This window comes from Cyprinodon variegatus, unplaced genomic scaffold (assembly GCF_000732505.1).
Source record: "Cyprinodon variegatus isolate N-32 unplaced genomic scaffold, C_variegatus-1.0 Scaffold19, whole genome shotgun sequence".
In the NCBI taxonomy this organism is placed as follows: domain Eukaryota; kingdom Metazoa; phylum Chordata; class Actinopteri; order Cyprinodontiformes; family Cyprinodontidae; genus Cyprinodon; species Cyprinodon variegatus.
This window is the reverse complement of record NW_015150472.1, coordinates 612,876-634,126: the sequence shown is the minus strand read 5'-3', so window position 1 is coordinate 634,126 and position 21,251 is coordinate 612,876. Positions and strand designations below refer to the sequence as shown.

General features: G+C 38.6%; 1 protein-coding gene across 1 annotated transcript; it reads left to right on the top strand.

Annotated features, from left to right (window-relative positions):
* Positions 1–219: 219 nt before the first annotated feature.
* LOC107093468 (peripherin-like) lies at positions 220–20,531 on the top strand. The gene is made up of 10 exons (XM_015388532.1): positions 220–340; positions 825–969; positions 1,058–1,216; positions 1,360–1,479; positions 3,401–3,496; positions 6,846–6,974; positions 8,083–8,205; positions 14,965–15,075; positions 15,177–15,301; positions 19,688–20,531. Exons 1-10 carry the CDS (start codon positions 234–236, stop codon positions 19,728–19,730), a joined length of 1,158 nt encoding a protein of 385 aa, XP_015244018.1. The 5' UTR covers positions 220–233; the 3' UTR covers positions 19,731–20,531.
* The last annotated feature ends 720 nt before the right edge of the window (positions 20,532–21,251 follow it).

Genomic DNA, 21,251 nt, shown 5'->3' with positions numbered 1-21,251 from the left:
AGTAACTGATAGTTGCTACATTCATTACAGGAAGAGTGGGAAAAAAACTGTCTGGTTGATTAAGTGGTTTATTCCTCAGCTAGATGTGAAGTCCTCCCTGGGTGAGGTTTATGCTATAATTAGTGAGCAACACCTAAATGCCACATTCATATCCCCTGTTATTATAAAACCAAGTCAAGAGCTGCTGACAATATTTGCCAGTTGCTGTTTGAATCTTGAACCGATCAGCAGCCATGGCTATGCTCAGAGTCTCTTCTTATCGCAAGCTGTTTGAGGACGACAGGTGGAGCCCAAATGGAGGAAGGCTGCAGCGTGCAGGATGGTACCGACCCTCTGCCAGGTCAGGGTGCAACACACAGAGATATACATTCTAAATATTACAGTCATTTAATGAGAATGGTCTGTCTGAACTTTTGAATTGACATTTGAATTGAGAAAGCTTCCTGGAGAGGTAGCAAAACGTCTTCAAATCTTGGAAACCAAGTCCAGTGGATAGTTTTTTAAACTTTTACAGAATGACTGTTACCTGGATGACTGAGAATCTTCATCAGCATATATGAATAAACTGAATTGAATTGAATTATAGGAATGTATTATACATTCCTATAATTATAATAATAATATCATATATAATGAAAGTAAACACATTTTGTTCTAATAATAAACTTTTACATTGGTATGTAAAGCTTTTTTGCATACCTTTGCATCAAAACCTTTTCTATCAAGAAGGTAGGAAGTAAAGATTTTTCTTCTTTGATGCTTAACAGATGCAAAAACAAAAAAATCTCCAATCCTTCAGCCTTTTTTGTTTGTTTTTCTTGCAGGAGTGAAGCTGTAGAGAAGTGTGGCTGTGATACAATAGACTTCATAGCAGCAAAAGCTCTGAACAGAGAAGGTCTGGACCGGTTTGCACAGGAGCGGACCACCATCGCTGCCCTTAATGACCGGCTGGTCAAACTAATTGAGTTGGTGTGGACAGACACTAACTTCAACAAGTCTACAGCCTTTTATTTTCTTTGCTTTCATGCCTTTTTATTTCTCTGTCCGCTCCTTTCAGGCCCGTTGTTTGGAGGAGGAGAATGACTCACTTGAATGCCAAATCACTGACCTGAAGGACAATCGTAATGGTCAACACATCTCCCCCAGCATCAGCTCCACTTTAGTGAAGCCTGAGTACAGTTTGGAAGCAGCTGCAGAAAGACTCTGCAAGCAGAGGGTAGGAGAACATCTGGGTTTGTGTGCAACTGTGCATATATGATGAAACAAAAACATCTCCTACTCCATTGCTTCCATAACAGCTTGTATAGTGCTCAATAGAAATCAGAATAATTTTTTGCTTTCACTGTCTTCTGAATGCAGGATGAGATCATTTGTGACACAGAGGAACTGAAAGAAGAACTTAAATCTCTACAGAAAGATTACGAAAAGGCTGCACATCAGCGGCTCCTTGTCCAACAGCGACAACAAGATGTTGCAGAGGTACGGTTCATCCACTGTTTAATCACCCCCCCCCCCTTTATTATGAAAGTTTTTTTTTTTCTCAGCTTTTGATTTACTGATGCAAATAAAATAAATAAAACTGATAACTTAAGTTATAAAATTAAAAGCTAAAATCCTAAGCTAAATACTTCCAAAGACATTTTGAAAACATAACACTTTCAACATTCATTACTGATACCATTAAGAAAATGTTGAAATCCTAATGATGCATTTGACCCCTAGGGGGCAGTACTGTTAAAGGAATGAGTCTGTGAGTCAGATGGACTCTTGTTCAATCAACCTGTAGTTGTTGATCTGCAACACAACCAACAACTTTCCAACAATCCCACAAGAACCCACCCCCTCCTCACACACGCCTGCAGCTGGACCAGATGTAGGAGAGGCTTTCATTTCTCCCTTACAGATGTCATGCTTTTCATAATATGGTGGCGTGATGTCCCTGCTGGCTCAATTCTTTGGTTCTGAATTGGTTGCAGCTGCAGTGCGACAAGGTTTTAGTTGGGAAATTGGCAGGAAAATAGATGAAGAGCAGAGATGTGGAGGAGATAAGGGAATATTGCACATATTAACCCACTGCAAGCTCTTCTTCTCCCTACCAGAAAAGCAAATTTTCCGGACTAGTTATCTTACACCTGTTAAATGCAATGACTTTCAAAGTTTCCAAATATGCACCTCAATTCTTAACATTTACAGCAAGTCCAAATAAACATTATGAGTGAATTGTCAGAGTAGGAAGATTTTGTTTTACATATAAACATTAAAAATATTGTTGTGAAGCAGAGCAGGGTGACTGTAACATATCCACAATGGGTATGATGATTTACACATAGAGTTTTCAGTTGTAGATTCAAGTTTTTTGTATGCATATTTGTCATAAAGCTCTATATATCAAAATAGAAATTTTCCATCTAATATATAGAGCACAGCTCCTGGGCCCTGATGATCAGAGCCTCATCCAAAGGGATCCAATTCAATGCTCTCCATTATAAAGAATCACAGTGCTTTTACGCAGTATAGACATATTTAAAGTTTATGACAGTGGCTGAAGGTCAATATTTAAATAGAAAAAGGCAATGCAGTATAGTGTCACAAAGCAGCGCCCCAAGGGGCTCTACTGCTCTAAAAACAGTCAATTTAAAAGGCCGCCGTTGAATTACTGGCATTATATTTTTAGTGCCACATTCATATTTTCATCTGATGCACCTTCATACTACATTTTGTTAAATGTTGTTGGTAATATTTCTATAAATGTGAATTTCTGACATTATTTCTTATTTTCTCCATCCTGGGACATGTACTCTAAATGTCAAGCAACAACCTCTGTCTATCCTTCTTTTGGCATCACTGTCCAATAGGGTTAATGCCCTGACAAGTAGTAATATTTTGCAAAAATACACAAGAGTTTTTATAGTCACGAGTTTCTCACACAGGGACAACAGAAGCGTTTTAAACAGATTTACAGACACAGATGCTCAAACCTTAGTCTCTCAGGTATTTTTTTCACGTGAAAGAAGGTAGAGAATAACTATGGCTAAAGATTGTTTCCATATTCCATCTTCCTAGAGACGGTTCTTATTTATGCCACCAACTCTTGTATGGAAACAGAAATGCAGGCACTGTCTGCGCCTGCACCCAGCACTGATTAATCATTAAAGGAAGCATGTGAGCTGAGAACCCCTGCTGGCAGATCTATTGGGCAACAGGGCTTTTGCGTCTAGCTGGTTTCTTTTTTATCTTTTTCCTCTGCAATGCAGTGTCGACATCTTTTGTTAGATACACATGTGATAGTGGTGCAAAAACACTATAGTATGTCAAGAAAACGCAGTTTTAGCATTTTAATAAACTATAGACTCAAACTTATCTCATTCTGTTTTTTCTGCTTGCTTGATTGCCTCTGCAGGTGGTAGATGCTGTCACAGCAGAGTGCCTGGCACTGAGGGAGCAAGTGGCAGTCTATGAGGAACAGCTGGCCAACATGGAGGCCCAGCATAAGACGGTGAGAGATCTTTCTGATAAAACGGTAACAGTTTATTGTTGTAAAAAAAAAAAATATTTAAAATTGGTTTTGAACCCTTCCATCCATCCATCCATTCATCCATCCTTCAGCTACAGTTCTTAGATGGCTCAGTAATTTTCCATATAACCTATTCAGAACCATCTTTTAGGAGAAGTGGTGGCTATTTTAAGTTTCCTCGTTGAGAACTGCAGTTTCCATTTGAGCTTAAAACACTTAGAAACTTAAACTTTTATATATGTGTTGAGAACTAATTTACACTGTGAAGAGTTTCCTTTGGCTGTAGGGACAAAGACAATACTAATGTTTAAGTAACTTAAAATACACCAGTATCTACTGTTTACTTGTTCCTTTGAAAAACCTCTGAGGTGATCCTTCAAAATGAATGTTTGCACCCATGCCTCATCGCTGCACAGCCCTGCTTTTCTGCACCGTTCAGTTATCCTCCTCCTCACCAGAAGATGACAGACACAGCCCAGCTTCACAGCTGAAGCAGGAGAAACTCCATTGCTCTTTTTTTTTCTCCCCCTGGACCTACCTGCATGACTCACAATGTGGGAAATATGGCTAAAACCCAAATAAAAGAATAAAATTCTTCTTCTTATCGACCGTTAATGTGATGACCCCCATGTGTCCAATTTTAATTTGTTAAATCAGAAGCCATGTCATTTTTCAGCAGAATTTTTTTTTTCCTGTTGCATCTGGATAATTAATGTGCAACTGAATGCATTGAATATTGAAGCAATCAATGCAGAGGTTGAAGATGCTGCAGATGTTTTTCAGCTTCAAAAGGTAAGTGCTGACTTTAAGCCTTAAATTGTAAAAACCACCAGAAGGAATTAAAGAGCTGAAGTAATGTCCAGACATAAACATTTCAAACCATTGTAAAAAAAAAAAAAAAGGTTTTGATTGGAAATAATATGTCATATTTTTATTCTTTTAGTAATTTTTATTAGTAAATTGATCACATTTATATAGTGCTGTTCTGGTCCTACTGACTTCACCCAGTGTTACTACGAAACAGACAAACATGTAGGCAACTTCAGGTTGAGTGCCTTGCCCAGGGGCAAATCAGTGTGAGACAGAGGGAAGCTGGAATCAAACCCACAATCTTCGACTATTCTAACCAGTCATACACAGTTGACTCTATCAATATAGGTAGAATAAGTATTGTCACAGTTTTGCTACAAGGTAAACTCCTATTGGCCAGTAGGTGGTGCACTTCATCGGCTCTTCTTTCATTCTTCAATAAAAATGGTTGCTGGCCATTTGACAGGTTTGCTTACCTCATTAGGAAACATTGGTAAATTACCTGTACTTGTATAGTGCTTTTTTAAATCAGGAGACTTGACCAAGGCTTTTTACACTACATTCAGTCATTCAACCATTCATGCACACACATGGTGGCAAACTACATTGTAGCCACAGCTGCCTTGGGGCTCACTGATAGAAGCGAGGCTACCATACACAGGCGCCACCAGGCCCTGTGACCATCATCAATCACTCGGCAATCCGGGTGAAGTGTCTTGCGCAAGGACAGATCTACGTTGAAAAACTGGGGCCGGGGCTTGAACCGAAAACCCTTCAGTTGCAGGACAAGCTGCTTCATTCCTTCATAACTTCTTCATGTTGATTAGATATCAATACTTTAATAATTGATGCAAAAGGTAATGATTTCATGTTCAGCTTCTTTCATGGAAAACAAAAATAATTATGACCCACAGAGTTGCAGTTAAAGCTGCTCATCCGATTCAGTGACTGTAGACATTGAAACCATCCAGAAGGAAAACGGCAACATCTGCATGGTTTCTTAAATTGGCACTAAAAATCAGAACCTCGATCAACGTTCACCCTTGTTTTGCTTTTTTTTTATTCTGCTTAGAACTGAGAAAGTTAATGCCAAAAGAATCCATTTCTCAGCATCATCACAGCCCTACTATCTGGCAACACCTGAGCTCCATTTCACTTGACTTCAACCTGCTATTCCTGTTTGTTTAGAATTCTTAGTGTTAATGTTACCATTGTAGTTAATATTTATACAATTTGGACCCATCAACCTTTAGAGTTATCCAGAATTTCCCCATTGTGGCACAATAAAGGGATCATTTTCAGTATAATAATACTTCTATGTATATTCTCTTTGCAGGTGATGAAGCAGACTGATGAAGTATTATCAATAGCTCTCTTTTGTCTTTTCTTTCTTTTCTTTTTTGATGTGTCCACATAACATGAATCATTCTCTACATAAACCATAATAAATCCATTTACATGTATATATCAAGCAGAGCACTATGGCAAAAGCGATAATGCTCCACTGAGAGTAAAATATGTTGGGCTCTTTCAGACATTAGGACAACTGTTCCTATTGCCTCATTTCCAGACACGACACACACACACACACGCACATAAAAAATAATACTTTTATTCTTCCCCACATTAGATGTTTATTGTATGTATTATTTTGTAAATGATTATGTTTTGATTAAAAAGTTGTAGCTTTGACCTTTAAATAATTAAAACAAGGTATGATTTTTGTTTTTGCTCCTGTAGTCATAATTATACATTCCTGTTAAGTGTATTATATCTACCGGTACTCAAATGTTAAAACAAATAATATTCATCTTTTGTAAAAATGACAAATGTCTATATCTATATTGTAGCCTATAGTATATTTGATCTATGTCTATGTAATTCAGAACAGCAGGGTAACAATGGTGAAGCATGGGGGCAAAGAGGGGTAGGATAAGTTAATGCTTACACCAACTCCTCATGTGAAACTGATTAATAAACAACACAATTTGATGGTATTGTGTTCTATTTATTGACCTTTGAATAGTCAATAAATAGAACTTTAAGAGAAGTTTAAGGCTTTAAGGACCTAAAAGCAGGAGGTTTGTTGTGGCTCTATGTGTTTGCAGGACATGTAGCGTTTAAATATTCTAGGGGTGCTGTGGAACCATGTTACAATTCTCAGAGAAACTATACAGAAATATGTTGGGTCTGTGGCTCCACACTGAAAAAGTTGGCTTCTCTCCACATACCCTCACCTCTCTTTTGTCATGGCTCACGGTAAAATTGGTTTGCAGTTCATGGTACCTGTCATTCCCTCTTTAAACGAAGTTTAAATACTAAAATGTTCCCTTAGTGTAATTTTGAATATCTTAGGATATCAAACCGTCAAAAAAATTACTAAGAGCAGATTTTCAGTATTGCCTTACAGTACATTTCCTTCTTGTGGCTAATAATGTATATAATATGTAGTGTCTGAATGTAATTGCTGCTTTGTAGAGAATGATCAGTGTGTTTCTGTGTGTGTTGGATGTCTATGCAGGAAGTGCAGAGCCTGCTGCAGCCAGATGAAAGGACTCTGGCAGCAGCTGCGATTAGGTTTGGCAGCCCTGACATCACCAGAGCCTTGGATGTAAAGGAGTACCACTGCCAGCTGGCACAGAGCCTCCAGGTACAAAACATAAGTAACATAAGACACAAAACACACCATGTTTAAAATTCACTGTTCTCTCTCACTGGCTTTAAACCTAAAAATATTTCAAGGTAAAACTCATAAAACACAATGTACTTTTTTTTTTCTTTCCAAAGCCTGACAGTTAATTTTATACTAAGATCTGTACATTTCTAAACCTTTAATGGTGAGTCTTGTTTAAGAAAAAAATGCTACAGCACAGATTATTATAAAATTGAAGGTTCTTCAGACAGCTGCTCCTCATCCCCTTGGCCGATCACCTCCTCTTCCTCCCCCCTCTGTAACGGCCTGCTCGGGTCTCCACATAAATCTCAGCTTTCACAAATCACGTCGCAACACCCCTACTTGTTTTCTTTACCTCTTAACACAACAGAGGAGGAAAACCTGAGAATCAGGACTGAAGTCCTGGACCTGGACAGAATGCCTTTGGTCCACCTCTGTATGTTCGGAGGTACTGCATCGGGGTCAGAATGGAACTCCGGTGGGTCTGACCCCATCTGGGGTGAGGATGTCTGCTGGTTCAGAGGTCAGGGCTGTAATCAGACTGCAGGCCGCCTTCCCAGGCTCCCTCTCTGCTTTAGAGTGTATGCTTTAAGAGGCATTAGAAAAGAATATCTGGCCCATTTATATTTGAATTATCTGTGTGTCTGAGTGGATGGGATTGTATTCTGGTTTTTCTGCTTAAATCCCATCTATTTACTCTCTCCCTCCCACTCAGCGTCTTCCTCTGCCAGCTGGACAGCGTCCTGTCTGCGCCTGGCCTCGATTACGAGACACAATTGTCTTGATGTTAAAATGATTGCTGTTGGATTTAAACAGGAATGGTGATTGTTGGCTGTCTCCCATACACCTGTGCACTCGCCCCTCATGCTGCTTGTTTCAGCTGCATGCTTTCCTCCAAAGTAATTACAAATCAGGTGCATGAAGGGAGAGCTTTACCAATCCAACATTCTAAATAGTCTTTTTACTCCGTCTGTCAAACTGAACTTACTTGGCTCAAAGAGAGGCTCCTCTCGTCCGATCTCTGTTTTCCAACTTTGCAAACTTGTAGACAACTGCACTGTCTGCTAATCGTTTGTTTCTTCAGCTGGGGTTCAGAGCATCCTCCTCTGGTAAAGATGATGGACAGACGCTGGAAGCGGGAGGAACAGATTGGCCAGTGGTCAAAGATACAACAGACATAACTGATGTGGATGAGATTAAGACTTTGGTGAGTGGGCCTCCTTCTCTTTTTAACTTCATTACAAATGAGAGTTATCAAAATAAAAATAAAACATGTAGCCATTCAAAGTGGTTTTGAAAGAGGCTGTGTCAGGCTTAAAAAAAATCATGTTTTTATGCAAGTCCTGGATGAATTTATGAACAAAAAATATTTGCTTTACAATAACAGAGAGTGAGTGTAATTAGGTCCGACTTATTAAAAGAAAAAACGCTCCCAACCAACGAGTTACTGGTTAGACTCCAACAGGCTAAAGACCAGCTGATTTCGTGGAACATCTCTGTCAACAAAAGGTTCAAGCGTTCTGAGTTTAGCTGTAGATTTTCTTGTGAAAACAAAGATTCATCTCTGCTCTCTTAATATGCAGGTTCGACATACAGATGAAAACATTGGGAAATCCAGGATTTGTTTAAAAGCAAGGCCCCCCTAAAATAACTAATTAACACGTTACCTGATACCAGGTTAGAGAGAGACAGATTTTTCCCATTTTCCCATTTTATGTTCAGCTCAAATGACAGACTTCTCCAGGTAGGACTATATTTTCTAAGAGCACTTAGAATCCTGTGTTTTAATGAAATCGAATTTCACCAACAGCTTCATGCTTCTTTGCATCAAAGCCTGAATATTTAGTAAGTAAAGTTTATTCATGAAAGGCTATTTGCAGATAAAGATCACAAAGTGCTGGATAAGACAATAAATGTGCCAATAAAAAAAAATTAATTTAATTACAGTTTAAAGGTTTTCACAGCGTTAGCCACACAGAAAGACAGGGGCAGAACATATCCAGTTGATATTTAATTATAAAGACACCTCCAGAACCAGTCTGAGGATAAGCATGTGCCTGGAGGTGGATTGGATGGAAGAGCGTTGCAGAAAAACTCACAAACACTGAGGCAAGACCTGCATGTAAAGATAATATAGAAAGGGTCCATCTGATAAAATTCAGCTTCCCATGATGCTCAGCCACAGTAGAGAGACGGTAACCGCAGCTGTTGTTTTGAATGTTTTTTAAATTGTTCAAAACACCGAACTGATCTCACATGAGTCAGTGGATCATTCCAGTATTTTAAGGCAATATTACTTTTTATCCTTAGTCTAGAAACTTTTAAACATATCCTGGAAGTTTTGTTACCATCCCACTTAGCTTCAGTAAGTTAATGAATAGTTGTGTTTTGAAGAACTAATTGGTAACAAAATGGACAACATTTTACAATACATCTAGCATAGGGAGAGAAAGTGTATTTTTTAAAACATTTTTGTCACGATTAAGTCCTTACATTGGACCATAACCTTAATTGAAGGAAACCTGTTTTAAGATTTTAAACTTAAAATCTGAATCTAAAGACACTGTCACACCTTGAAGATTTAGACAGCGTATGCCTGACGTATGAATAAATCTGGCTAAAATGCTGCCATACGTTGGATGTGTTATGGGTACGTTTTGTATAAGTTATGAGCACGCTGATGTATGCTGAAACACGCGGACACACGTCAGCATTGGCAAGCACGTTGAGCAATTTTCGAAGATGCTCCAAATTTCCCGCCCTATGCCATACTTTGGCCATAATTTACAGATAAGTTATCTGATTGTTGATGTACATTAAGTGTAAGTTGCTCATAAGTCGTGGCATCAATCTTATCCATAATCTATGAGAAACTTGTGCATAACTTATGCGTAACTTGTCAAGAATTTTTCTCCAACGTATATCAACGTATTTGACGTGTTCCAGGACCACCGCTGAATTTGTTTCTTACTTACAGCTACTGTTTAATGGCATATTGGCAGCGTTTTTGGTATAAAAGGGGGCTCAGAGAAGAAAACTGTCAATTCTCCAGACTTCATCCCCATTGTAGAGGCAAGGATGCATTTTTTGTCTTGTCACTAGGGGTAGGGTGCATGTGTTAGAGGTATGTATAGATGTGGGTGGAGCTGAAAGTGGGTGTTGGCATGTGTCTTTAGCTAAATGATTGTCTAATGAATATCACCTGGATCTGCCTAGGGTTGTGTTTGTTTGTTTGACACAGAGATAGGCTAAGGCAGGGTGCCAATATTTTGATCGCAAGTTTAAAGCCAGTTAAGTCTGCAAGTCTATAGTACATTGCTACTCAGGAAAAGGGTATAATAAACCCTTACTGCAGTAAAGCTTTACGTGTCCTCCTTGGCTTCAACAAGTTGAACAGACCCCTGCTCTCCTCTCTGTGACTAATTTTTGGATGATAGTCACTTACACCCATCATAGGGTGAGCGAGACGGTGAGTGTGAGGGATCCTCTCTGCGTTCACGCACCAACGGCCACAACCATCAAACATCCTAGCAGACATGATGCTGAATCTGCTGCGACTGCAAACCTTCTGTCCTTCTTTTTATTTATTTGTATTTTTTTGGTGGGCAGTAAACAGCAGCTAGGTTAATACCGTGATGAAATAAATCTTTTTATGCAGGCCGGGCACCTCTGGACACATTGCTGCCCCCCTCAGGACACAGGCTTATGCATCATGGGCAAACGCTGCCGTGCGTTATGCATAAGTTAGGCTATCTTTGGACATATGCTCTGGATTCTTTATTAATACGCTAAGTCCAGCCCATGCCAGCGTTTTAGGACCAATGACACTCTAGTAGAAATCCTGGACTCTTAGATTTTCAATAGAATAATTTCAGTTTAAGTAATGTTTATGTTAAAGTTTTGAGGTAATGATTTAACTGTTCTCTTGTAAAATAAGCTATTGGCTAATGGAAGATCTAATGACAAAAAGTCTCCTAGATTTTCAAGTCAGTTGAAGATTTCCAAGCATAGTTGACAAAAACACAAGTTAAAAGAAATAAGTTTGCTGGTCAAAGGTAATGGAGGGTTTGGTCTAATAGCAACAAAGCCTTTTAGAGCTCAGACTTCTACCATTGGTTTCCACTCACTCTTGAGAAATCAGAGAAGTTTAAAAAAGCATGTTTTTTACTTCAAGGTTGGTCATTTTTCAAGAGCTTTGGCAGTTTTATCACCAGGAAGTTGCTGATAAGACATATTTTGTAAGCTAACAGCCAGCACTGCTAGAAAGAAAACCTTTATATTTAACTCTTTTAAATTATCTTTTGTTTTACAACAAAATGGTCCAGATCATTTCATAATAAATAATGTGCTTCTTTAGCAACACAGAAACAGATCATGCTTTAAATCCACAACTGGCTTCATGTCATCCATTGGCTAGAGAAGAATGGTTTCCAACCGCAGATGAAGGAGCAAAGAGAAGTGACAGGGGAGCAGCAGTGTGGGAGATCCTGCTGAGCAGTGTGTTTACTTTGAGGACGATTTCTGCAGGAGAGGTGAAGAGCCTGTCTGCAGCTCAGACAGGATTTATCTCCCTCAGTGGCCTCGGTTATTAAGCACAGGCTTTCAGATTGGCTTCAGAGTCATAAAAGTCTTAAAAGTTTATACACACACTGCCTCAAGACATATGTTCCAATTTGAAAAGTGGAAATAAATCTAAATCAAACATTATGTCCCACATTCTGAGAGAAAATATCCCCGAAAGAAAACCCTTTATAACATTACTGAAAGATAATGAGACTCAGGTGAAGTGAGCAGATGGGACTAGAAACCTCCTCCTTCTCAGTCTGCCTTGCTCTCTTTAACATCCATCAGCGGTCTCACCACAGCTGGCACCTGACCACATCTGTAACAAACATGGTGGTTTGGTTCTCATTACCGAAGCTGTGGCTCCACTTCCAGCTCTCTAAATAAACACAGAGCCTCTGAAACCACAGCACGGCCCCTCCGACATCATCTACTTCTCTCCAACACGAGCCCCGCTCAGGTCAGCGCCACCTGACGGATGGACAGCTCGGCTCGATCTGCTCTGTTTCCCCTCTCGCCTCTGATGGATTCTCAGGGTCTGGTTTCTCACTGAGACACAACATGACCAAACAAACACATTGCAGTGAAATCAGCCTTGACTCAGGGCTGTATATAATAGAACAGGCTGTGATGGCGTCCAATGCCACTACTTGCATATACATACATGACTCCACTCCACTTATCATGCCAAAGGGAAAGGAAGGAGAGAACTTATACTGGCTTGGAAGTCATCAGGATTGCAGGAGTGGGAAACAGGTTGTCTTCTGCTTGGAGGTTTCTCTGAAATGTGAGCCTGATCCCATCTAGGTACGACTGATAATTGTTGAACTTCTACGATTGCTGCAGTTACTCATGGCAGGACAACACCGATACTGACAATGAGGGAGGGATGCTCCTGAAAAAATTACCATACCTATTTCTGTTAGCTGCCTTTATTTGTGATTTGTGATTGCACAAACTGTGTTACAATAATATAGGTTACTCTGTTCAATGCTGTGCAAAAGCTTTTACTATGCACCCAGGAACCAGACCTATTGTTTAAAGCTGCAAGTTCTCAGACTCTCTTGTCTGTTAACTCACTTTACCAAATATAGCTATGTTCTGTCCAGAGTTTTGCCACCTGGGAGAAAATCGTCAAATTAAAGGAGTCATAGCCTGCTATCTGACAAAAACAATCTGTCTGAAATTGTCTTTAAATTCATTTTTAATAATGTTTAGAAGAAAAAAAGGTTACATAGGGATCATTAGGACTCCTTTTAATGCTTTTTCTTGAGGGTACGCACTTGAATTTGACTTGTGTGTTTGCAAGTTTAAGTGGATGAAATGTTAGAAACATAAGCAGTTTGCCATGGTTCGTTTACCATCGTTTCCCGCTCTCCTACCTAACTGGTCAAAAAGCTGTACAAGCAGCAACACTTACTAAAGATGAATAATGAACAACGTTAATCAAGAAAGATGACCAAAATCGCATTTTGTGGAGAGTAGTCCATGTGGCCTTTCCTGGTTTGAACAAGGAGCCTATGTATATAAAATATGCCACCTTCACACTCAGGGTTGTCAGGTAGAAATGATTGGTATTGGTAACACCAATACACAAATTGTAACACTAAAAAGGCAGAAAAGGGATCTGAAAATCAAAGATCCAGAAGATATTAAAACCTATCAAGACAAAACCCTTTTTCTCATAATGGGTTATTTTGTTAAGCCAAAGAAATGTTGGTGTATTCTCAGCAACAATAATTGTTCACTCTTCAAAAAGATGACCTTAAATCCGAGAGAACATGCAAACTTTATGCAGAAAGATCCTGGGCTGGGAATTGTACCCGGAACCTTCTTTCTGCAAGGCAGCAGTGCTACCCACTACGACACTGAGCAGCCCCAGAAAAACATGGTTTGACAGGTAGAGTGACGCCTCAGTAGTCCAGAGCCGATGCATCTAAAAGTCTGTCGCCTAGTTTCCCTGATTGTTATTAATGTCGGAACTTCCCGCACTGTTTGCAAGATCTGGATGTTCACGTTAAATGGGCAAGGATGTTCACGTTAAATGGGTCCAATCTAGCAAACAATCGACCAGCATCCTGCTCAACTCAGACACCAAAGGCAACTCCATGCAAGTAAAAAAAAGCAAAAAAACAAGCATGTGTCAAGTACAAGCACGAGACACAAGAATGAGCAGAAGAGTGCTGCAGTTCTGTGTTTTGGTCACAGGTGGCAGTATCATTAAAAAGCTTTGTACTGCTTCTTAAAGTCTGCTTATCAGTAACAGTTGAAACGATCTTTCTATCAGACTATTTTAACAATTTGAGGTTATATTTATTTTACAACCATGTTGTTCTGTATTCTCTTGTTATCTTTCATTGTGTGGATGACAGTGAAATCTTTCTCGCTATGCAAAACAGGGCAGTTTTTAAAACAGCCTGAACAAAAGTAGGTCTTTCTCTTAATATTTCCTTCTGCTTCTCTTCTAAATTTTACAATTTTACCTTCCAAGTCCAAATTAGTCCACAAAGACTAGTTGTCCCATTAACAGATTCCTTTCAGGTTGTTTTAAATAGTGCCTTAAAAAGTGGAGTGTTATTAATGGAGATGTAGTACTCCTTTAAATTATTAGCTGGGAAATATTCATCCGAAAATATATTTAAAAAACAGAAAAATAATGAACTATATATTAAATTCACTTTAAAGAAAGCTGTTTCTAATTAAAATATGTAACATTAAAATGTACTTCAGCTCTTATATAAAGTATTATAATAGGTTTCCAGTGGTGGTTTTTAACTAACCGACCCCTTGTAACTCATTACTGTAGTTTTATGATTTGCAAATTGATCCCTCCTCTTTCTTGTTTGCAGCCTCCATTGAAATTAAAGTTTTACAGTTATGCTGACCATTGCAATTCATCCAATTATTGCGGAAATATTTCAACCACAAATGTGAACTTTGTGGTAGCGCTGTACGAATGATCAGGGGGATTGCCAAAATCAGTGAGAGTCCTCATCTGGAAACAATGAATGTCTGCATGAATTTTGATGGCAATCCATTAGGTATACATCCAGATATTTCCATCTGGATCACATTGGTGACGCATTGTACTGACATGGTTGAAGGCCTTGTTAAACAGCTCTAATAGGGCTAAATCAGAGCTACGCGACAAGAAACTTTGGGATTTGTGGTCATCAAGTGGTCAAAAATATAACTTTGTACTAAATGGAAGGATTTATAAACACCCAATACATTTAAAGAAAATTACATTTAAGGAGGTTAAACAGTTATAAGCTAAAGGTTTTATGCCAGATTCTAGTGTGTTATTATTTATTTATTAAAAGTCCACCTAGTGTATGCTTAAGGTCTGAACATAAAGTTAGTCTGCTTAAATAAACAGGTGGTGCTGCATGTATTTCTGCAGATTTCAGAGCTACAGAAGGAGCTAGATGATCTTGAGAAGAGAAAGGAGGACCTGCTGGATGAAGTTGAGGTGAAGAGGGCAACTTACACAGAAGAGACTGCAGAGTTAGAGGTATATGAGAGAGAGGATTGATGCAGTCTTTATCAGTTTGGATGGATTTTCTGTTATCTTTGTTTTTTTCTATTATACACTAATCTTTGCCCATATTTCAGTTTGCTATAACAGAAATGAAGCAGCAGGAGGCTGACTTCAAATCCCAGATAAAAGAGCAGTGTGAGGAATACAAGGAGCTGCTCACTGAGAAAATGGCAAGAGACATGGAGATCGCAGCCTACAGGTATGAAAATCAGATGTCCACTGCTGTGGGCAGAGAATTAAACGAGAGCTAAAAATATTTATGTGGGCAGCAAGCACTTTATTATTGAGAATTAACAGTAGTAATAAACTTTTAGACAACTTTCAATTAAATACTTTTTTTTTTTATAAAAGTATCAGCAGTTATCTCTATAAAGCTAAATATATGGTTTATTCCTTTTGTTATAACTCTAAAAACTGGGAAGCCTCAACCATCAGTGTTTTTGGATGTTTCTTCATCCACTCATGTGGACTTTGAGAGAGTAAATCTGCAGCGCTAATCAAAGATGACTAGGGGGGCTCTTATTAATTTTCAAGCTGAACAGGTTTACAAATAAACCAGCTATAACTTCTGCTGTTTGATGTTCGGGTTGACACGTTCATTTAAAACAACTGCAATGTTGACCTCAGAAGAGTACAGAGGTGCGAAAAGATAACCCCACCCATTGGTTTAACCGTTTCTCTCATCCAGTATTCAAAGCCTCTAAGAGCAGATGTGACTGAGCCCATCTGATGTTTTGGAGCATTTTAATCCACAGTTTAGGAGCTACAACCAATTATGTTTCATCAGATTTGGGACTGCCAAAAAACAAGTCTTCATTGGATATCAGGTACCAGGAGGGCACATAAGGCTTTAGGACTTCAGACACACTAAGGAGCCTGTTCGAATAGTGCCTTATAAGTCAGCAATAAAACTTAAAATGAAATAAAATCAAAAGGGAGTTCATTAAAAAATTTGTATTTTGGAAACATGTTCCCACCTTTTAGTACAGATCAGAAACCAAGCTGCATCATACTAGATCAACTCCAGTCATGCAAAGACAGCCTGACTAACACTGCACTGCTGTAAATAAGCATAAGGTTAAACTGATCAAAGATTTTAAAAGAGAAAAATGGTTTCAGCTTGGATAAAAGTCCCATTTAGTAAAAGCACTGCTGTAAGGCTAAAACCTGATCAAAAGAAATGTAAGGTGCATTCTAAAAAAAAGTTTAAAGCAAGAGTCTGCAATCTTTAAAATCTATAGTGCCATTTCTAACCTGAATGCAGCTAAAAAAAAGAGCTGCAGATATACATGATGTTTTGATTAAAATAATGTGTTTCCAACTAGAACGTTATTCTCTGCCTGAGACCTACAAGTTTATTTTGGGTAATGATTTTCTGGATGTTTTTCTGTGGAAAATTATGTTAAATAAAACACATAGATTCCAAGCTAATGATGAAAAATAGACCTTTAAACATAATATTGGTTCTTTTTATTGTCGTTCTGTTGTGGAAAATAAATTTTCATTTTGTTTGAAAAACTACTTGAGCTTCTAAAACTGCCATTTGCTATTTTACTGTACTCAAAACCAACACTTGATATGAACAAATGATATAACACTTATCATTTTAGCCATGATTAAGAGCCATTGCAGGAGGATCAAATAGCCGCAGGTTGCAGACCGCTGGTCTAAAGGATACCCCAAGATGAAAAGCACTTTGATTATTTGTTGGAAAAACACAATCACTTTAGTTTTCTTCTGGTTAGGTTGTAGAAGCCTTAATATCTATAGCAAAAATTTTGAATCAAATTATTTGAAATACTTAAATAATTACTTAAAATAATTTAAATAATAACTGAAAATTTTTAATGCACACTGTAAATAAATGTAAATAGATCGACTAGTATCAGTTTTTTTCTGATTGATTGTGAGCAAAAGTTCAATTTCCCTTCTCAGATCAATCAGCTTTCTTGTCTTAGCAGAACATTGCAAAAGTCTGATACATACTGATTCTAAATTATAAATGCATAAACTCTCCCTCAACTCTCAGAATGAAGCTGTGGACCAACATTTCTAGAACACAGTAATATTTTATCGCACTCATTGTGTCGTTGCCACAAGGGTTTATAGAGAGACTTCAGAAGATTCTGGGAACGTGAGCTTTGTTGTTAGTATGACTGTCAGTCAAGATGAAGGCATAGTAGATATTTTATTTAAAGAAAAAACACTGCACAAAGTGATTGCACTGATAAGTTTGTCAACTTCTTAAATGTTCTCATCAAGTCTGCTTGCAGTTATAACCCAGAGTTTTTAGCTGTATCTGACATTTTTTGAAAATATGTCTCTCCATGGCAGAAGGTCAGATGAACCAGATGGTGCACCACCGTGTTTGCCTTTAGGAAGTGTCTATTGGTGGGTTTAAAGGACAGAGCATGGTGGTCCTGGGATGTTTATGTTAGATTTGGATCTACTGGATTCCCAGTTTGACTTCTTTTTGTTCAAATATTAACAGATATCTAGTCCTAAATCAGAGCAAAAATGTGCATTCATTGTGCCTTGCAAAGGAATTCCCACCCTGCGAACATTTACACATTTTCCCGCATTGTAATAACAAACATTGTATTTTTAGGGTATAAATAGTTAAATGGAAATGATTGTTTTATTGCTAAACACTTTGATCAAAGTCTCAGAAGCAGAAAAACCTAGTAGTCACAAACTATCCTGCGGGATTGTAACAAGTTTGACTTTAGTTTGAAAAAAGCAACAGAAGCTGGGAGAAACAGACTGGTTCAAACTGTGTTCAACGTGTAAAGACTTGATCAAACCATTAGGTAAAAAAGACCAAAAACAGAACTATAGACACTCCAACGAGGACTCAGCTGTCAGCAGAACTGCAATTTTTTTTTTTGTCAGCTAGTAAATGTTAGGACATGTTTCATACATTGGTTTCCAGTAGCCATGTGGATTTTGACCTTGTTGTTTGGATGTTTTCATCCAAACCACTAATGAGATGTGGATCAGGTGATATAAAAAAAAGATGGCTGCCCTCCTTTTACTAGCAGCCATTAGCTTTCAGCTTTTCCGTGCCACTTAAACTGAATGTTTCTCCACAGCATCATGCTGCCACCCGCATGTTTCATTGTGTAAATGTTGTGATCATGTTGTTATTTTGATTTGATTCAGGAATCATCTGATTATAGCTCAATCTTCTCCATGTTTCTAGCATCTTCATGGTTTTTGTGCAATTGTAAATTTGACTTTTCTTTCACCAGCATTTAATTATTAACTCTTTTATTAAAAACAACATTTGTAGAGCCTGGAAACTCAGAGCTGAAGCTTGCGGTTACAACATAGATTTGAACGGGCATCACATCAAAATGTTTCTGTAGATCAATACATTCATTTTATTAGATCTTCATTCATAAGAAGCAAAACGTATAAGACTTTTTCTCTGTTCCCTATACTCCTGCAAAAACCCCAGCAGGGAAAAATGTGCAGGTTATTTCATGGTCTATCTCACATAGTTTCAGCTGGAAATCCGCAGTTTTCTTTTAAAGATGTTCCTGAAGGCAGGGTTGACATCCGTGTCCGCCTGGGTCACCAGGAAACAGCTCGTGGATGTGATGCAGCTTCCTGCATATGACCTTGGAGCTTTCTTGTCATTTCCCTCGGTTCACTGAGGTGGTTCACCCATCTGCCATCCTGCTATGTGAAGTGACGCACTTCTGCCATTCCATCTCACTGCCACAGACATCCTCTGCTGCCTGTTTCGCCGCCTCTGACCCACAGGGGGCCCTGTTTCAAACCAGAGCAGAGAGACACATGAGAATAAGCTTTAAAAGACCTTTTACTGTCTGCTCCTCCGTCTAATGTCAGCTCACCCCCTTTAGAAACATTTTCTAATTCACCACAGTTTTAGCTCCCTCAAACCCAGTAACAAAAAGCTTCAGAGGCCTCCCAGCCAAATATGCTCCAGCATATTACTGGGTGGCTTATGGCCCGTGAAAGCATTTCAGATCAGTTCTGACAGATGTTCTGTGCATAACTTTGCTGCAAATGTGAGCAACATGATGTGGTGTAACTCATTCTGCAGTTGTTGTTCTTCTGCTGTGTGACACAGCGATCCTTCCTGATTTATGTGACGCTCCTCTTTCAGAGCACAGGTTTACATTTCAGAACCTAATGATAAAACATCTGGGTTTACTTGTCAATCAGTTTTTAACCCCGTCTGAAATGGTACACAAATACAACCTATGGTGTTTGTGTGTGTATATATATATATATATATATATATATATATATATATATATATATATATATATATATATATATATATATATATATATATATATGGGTATATATAGGGTGTCATGTATATAATATATATATATTTACATGACACCCAAAATGTTCTTGCATATGGTTTATAAGTGTGCCACTTCTTACCAAAGATTAAAAAAACTATTTTCTGTTTTCATACTGAAAAAAAAAATTTGTTTTCTGCTCAAACAAACCTCTGATTTGACTCATTTTTTAAGATCTGCACCCACGGTCTGTAAGTAAGCCACTTTATTTACAGGAACTGTTTTGTTTTGCTGTTATTCAGGAGTCTGATGGAGGAAGAGGAGGGGAGACTGTGCAGCCTGTGACTTGGAATGATCCAATGGATTATTTGGTGGATTTTCCCCTGACATGTATTTAAAAACAGACCCCAAAACATGAAATACAGACCTAAAAAGAGCACTTTGATGAAGCTTATGACACCAACGTTCCAGTTTTAGCTGCTGTATGCTTATCGTGACAGATTAATGCTATCTGGAGGCCTGAGCCATGCCGCTGATAACAGGTCACATGCAGATGACCTGGAGACTCCCAGGAAAGATGGAGCTGTCTAAAACTTGTGGGAGGCTCAGACATTCAATGTCTGGCACTGATATTTCCCTAAGTGGTTTTTATCTTCTCCAGCTCGCTGATTCATAAAAGTTTTGTCCCCTCTTTGTAAAACAAGATCCCCTCCTGAATGCAGAATCGCACCAAGCTCGGCTTTACAGGGCCTCTGATCCCACCTCGTCCGTCACTCCAACTCCGACTGATTACCACCTCTTAACCTTTGTCCCCATTGCCGTAATCAAACACACTGACAGCCTCCTCCTCAGTCAACATAAAGCATCCCACCTTGCTTTTGTTTTTACAGTTATGTGTTCATGCTGCTTTTGAGTCAACTGTGCAGCGTGCTGTGTTTTCTTAGCAAATGGCTCGTGAAGTTGTTTTTGTGTGCAACCTAAATGAGCACCTGGATTTTTCTGCAGAAAAAAAACTTTGAGTGATTCATAGTTTCCCCTTTTTGAAAAGCAGTGTCCCAATTTGGTGTCATTTCACCAAAAAGTCTTTGGTAATGCATTCCTCACTAATCTTTTCCTTATTGTCAACATTGCATCAAAGCTGCCTGTTATCAATCATTCCTTTTTTTTTGAGTGGGGGTTGGGGGGTTTATGGTCACGCCTCTGCATAAGCATTAAAATGTACTTGAGCTTTAGATTGAATAAAACTAGTTGCTTGAAAAATCACCCTGCACTGTGTGACTTCTTCCATAACAGCCATCGGTTTCATGAGAACTGCTGGTACTATAAGGCCTTCAGCGAGCTGTAGAGCAGAGGAGAGCAGCATGATTTATGTGGGACACTCCGGCTTTCATTGATCTTCATCTTCTTTGTGGGATTTTAACATTTCCAGCTGTTAAAGTTCTCAAAGGCTTGTTAGCTCTGGCGCAAAGCTGAAAAATGCAGCTAATAACAGATCAGATTGGATTAGAGACGGTATTTGAACTTGTGATGGAGAGGACCTCGCATGTGGGTAAGATCGGTCCCTGATGATCTGCAGTTACTTGTTTAATTGGAAACTGTGGCTCAATGGAAAGTGATAATTTTTTCCTTGAAAAGTCCAATTTAGGTAACTGGACAGGAAGTTTTCTAAAAGACGTTTTGCATTCTGAAAGATGTCTGCACAATTCAAGGTTCTTCATGTCAATGTGGCTCTGGATAAGGCAACTTAGACTTAAATTGCATGTTGATGTGAATTAATAGGTAAATGGAGCTTCAATGAATAACAATATAAATTCAGATCATTTACTAGATTATCCCAGAGTAAAGATATTCTGCCTTATAAAAAGG

Bases quoted from the DNA above. Each gene is read 5' to 3' on its own strand.
- LOC107093468 (XM_015388532.1), top strand. From the start codon at position 234: ATGGCTATGCTCAGAGTCTCTTCTTATCGCAAGCTGTTTGAGGACGAC. The intron at 341-824 runs GTCAGGGTGCAA...TTTTTCTTGCAG, and splicing joins TGGTACCGACCCTCTGCCAG to GAGTGAAGCTGTAGAGAAGT. The intron at 1,480-3,400 runs GTACGGTTCATC...TTGCCTCTGCAG, and splicing joins GACAACAAGATGTTGCAGAG to GTGGTAGATGCTGTCACAGC.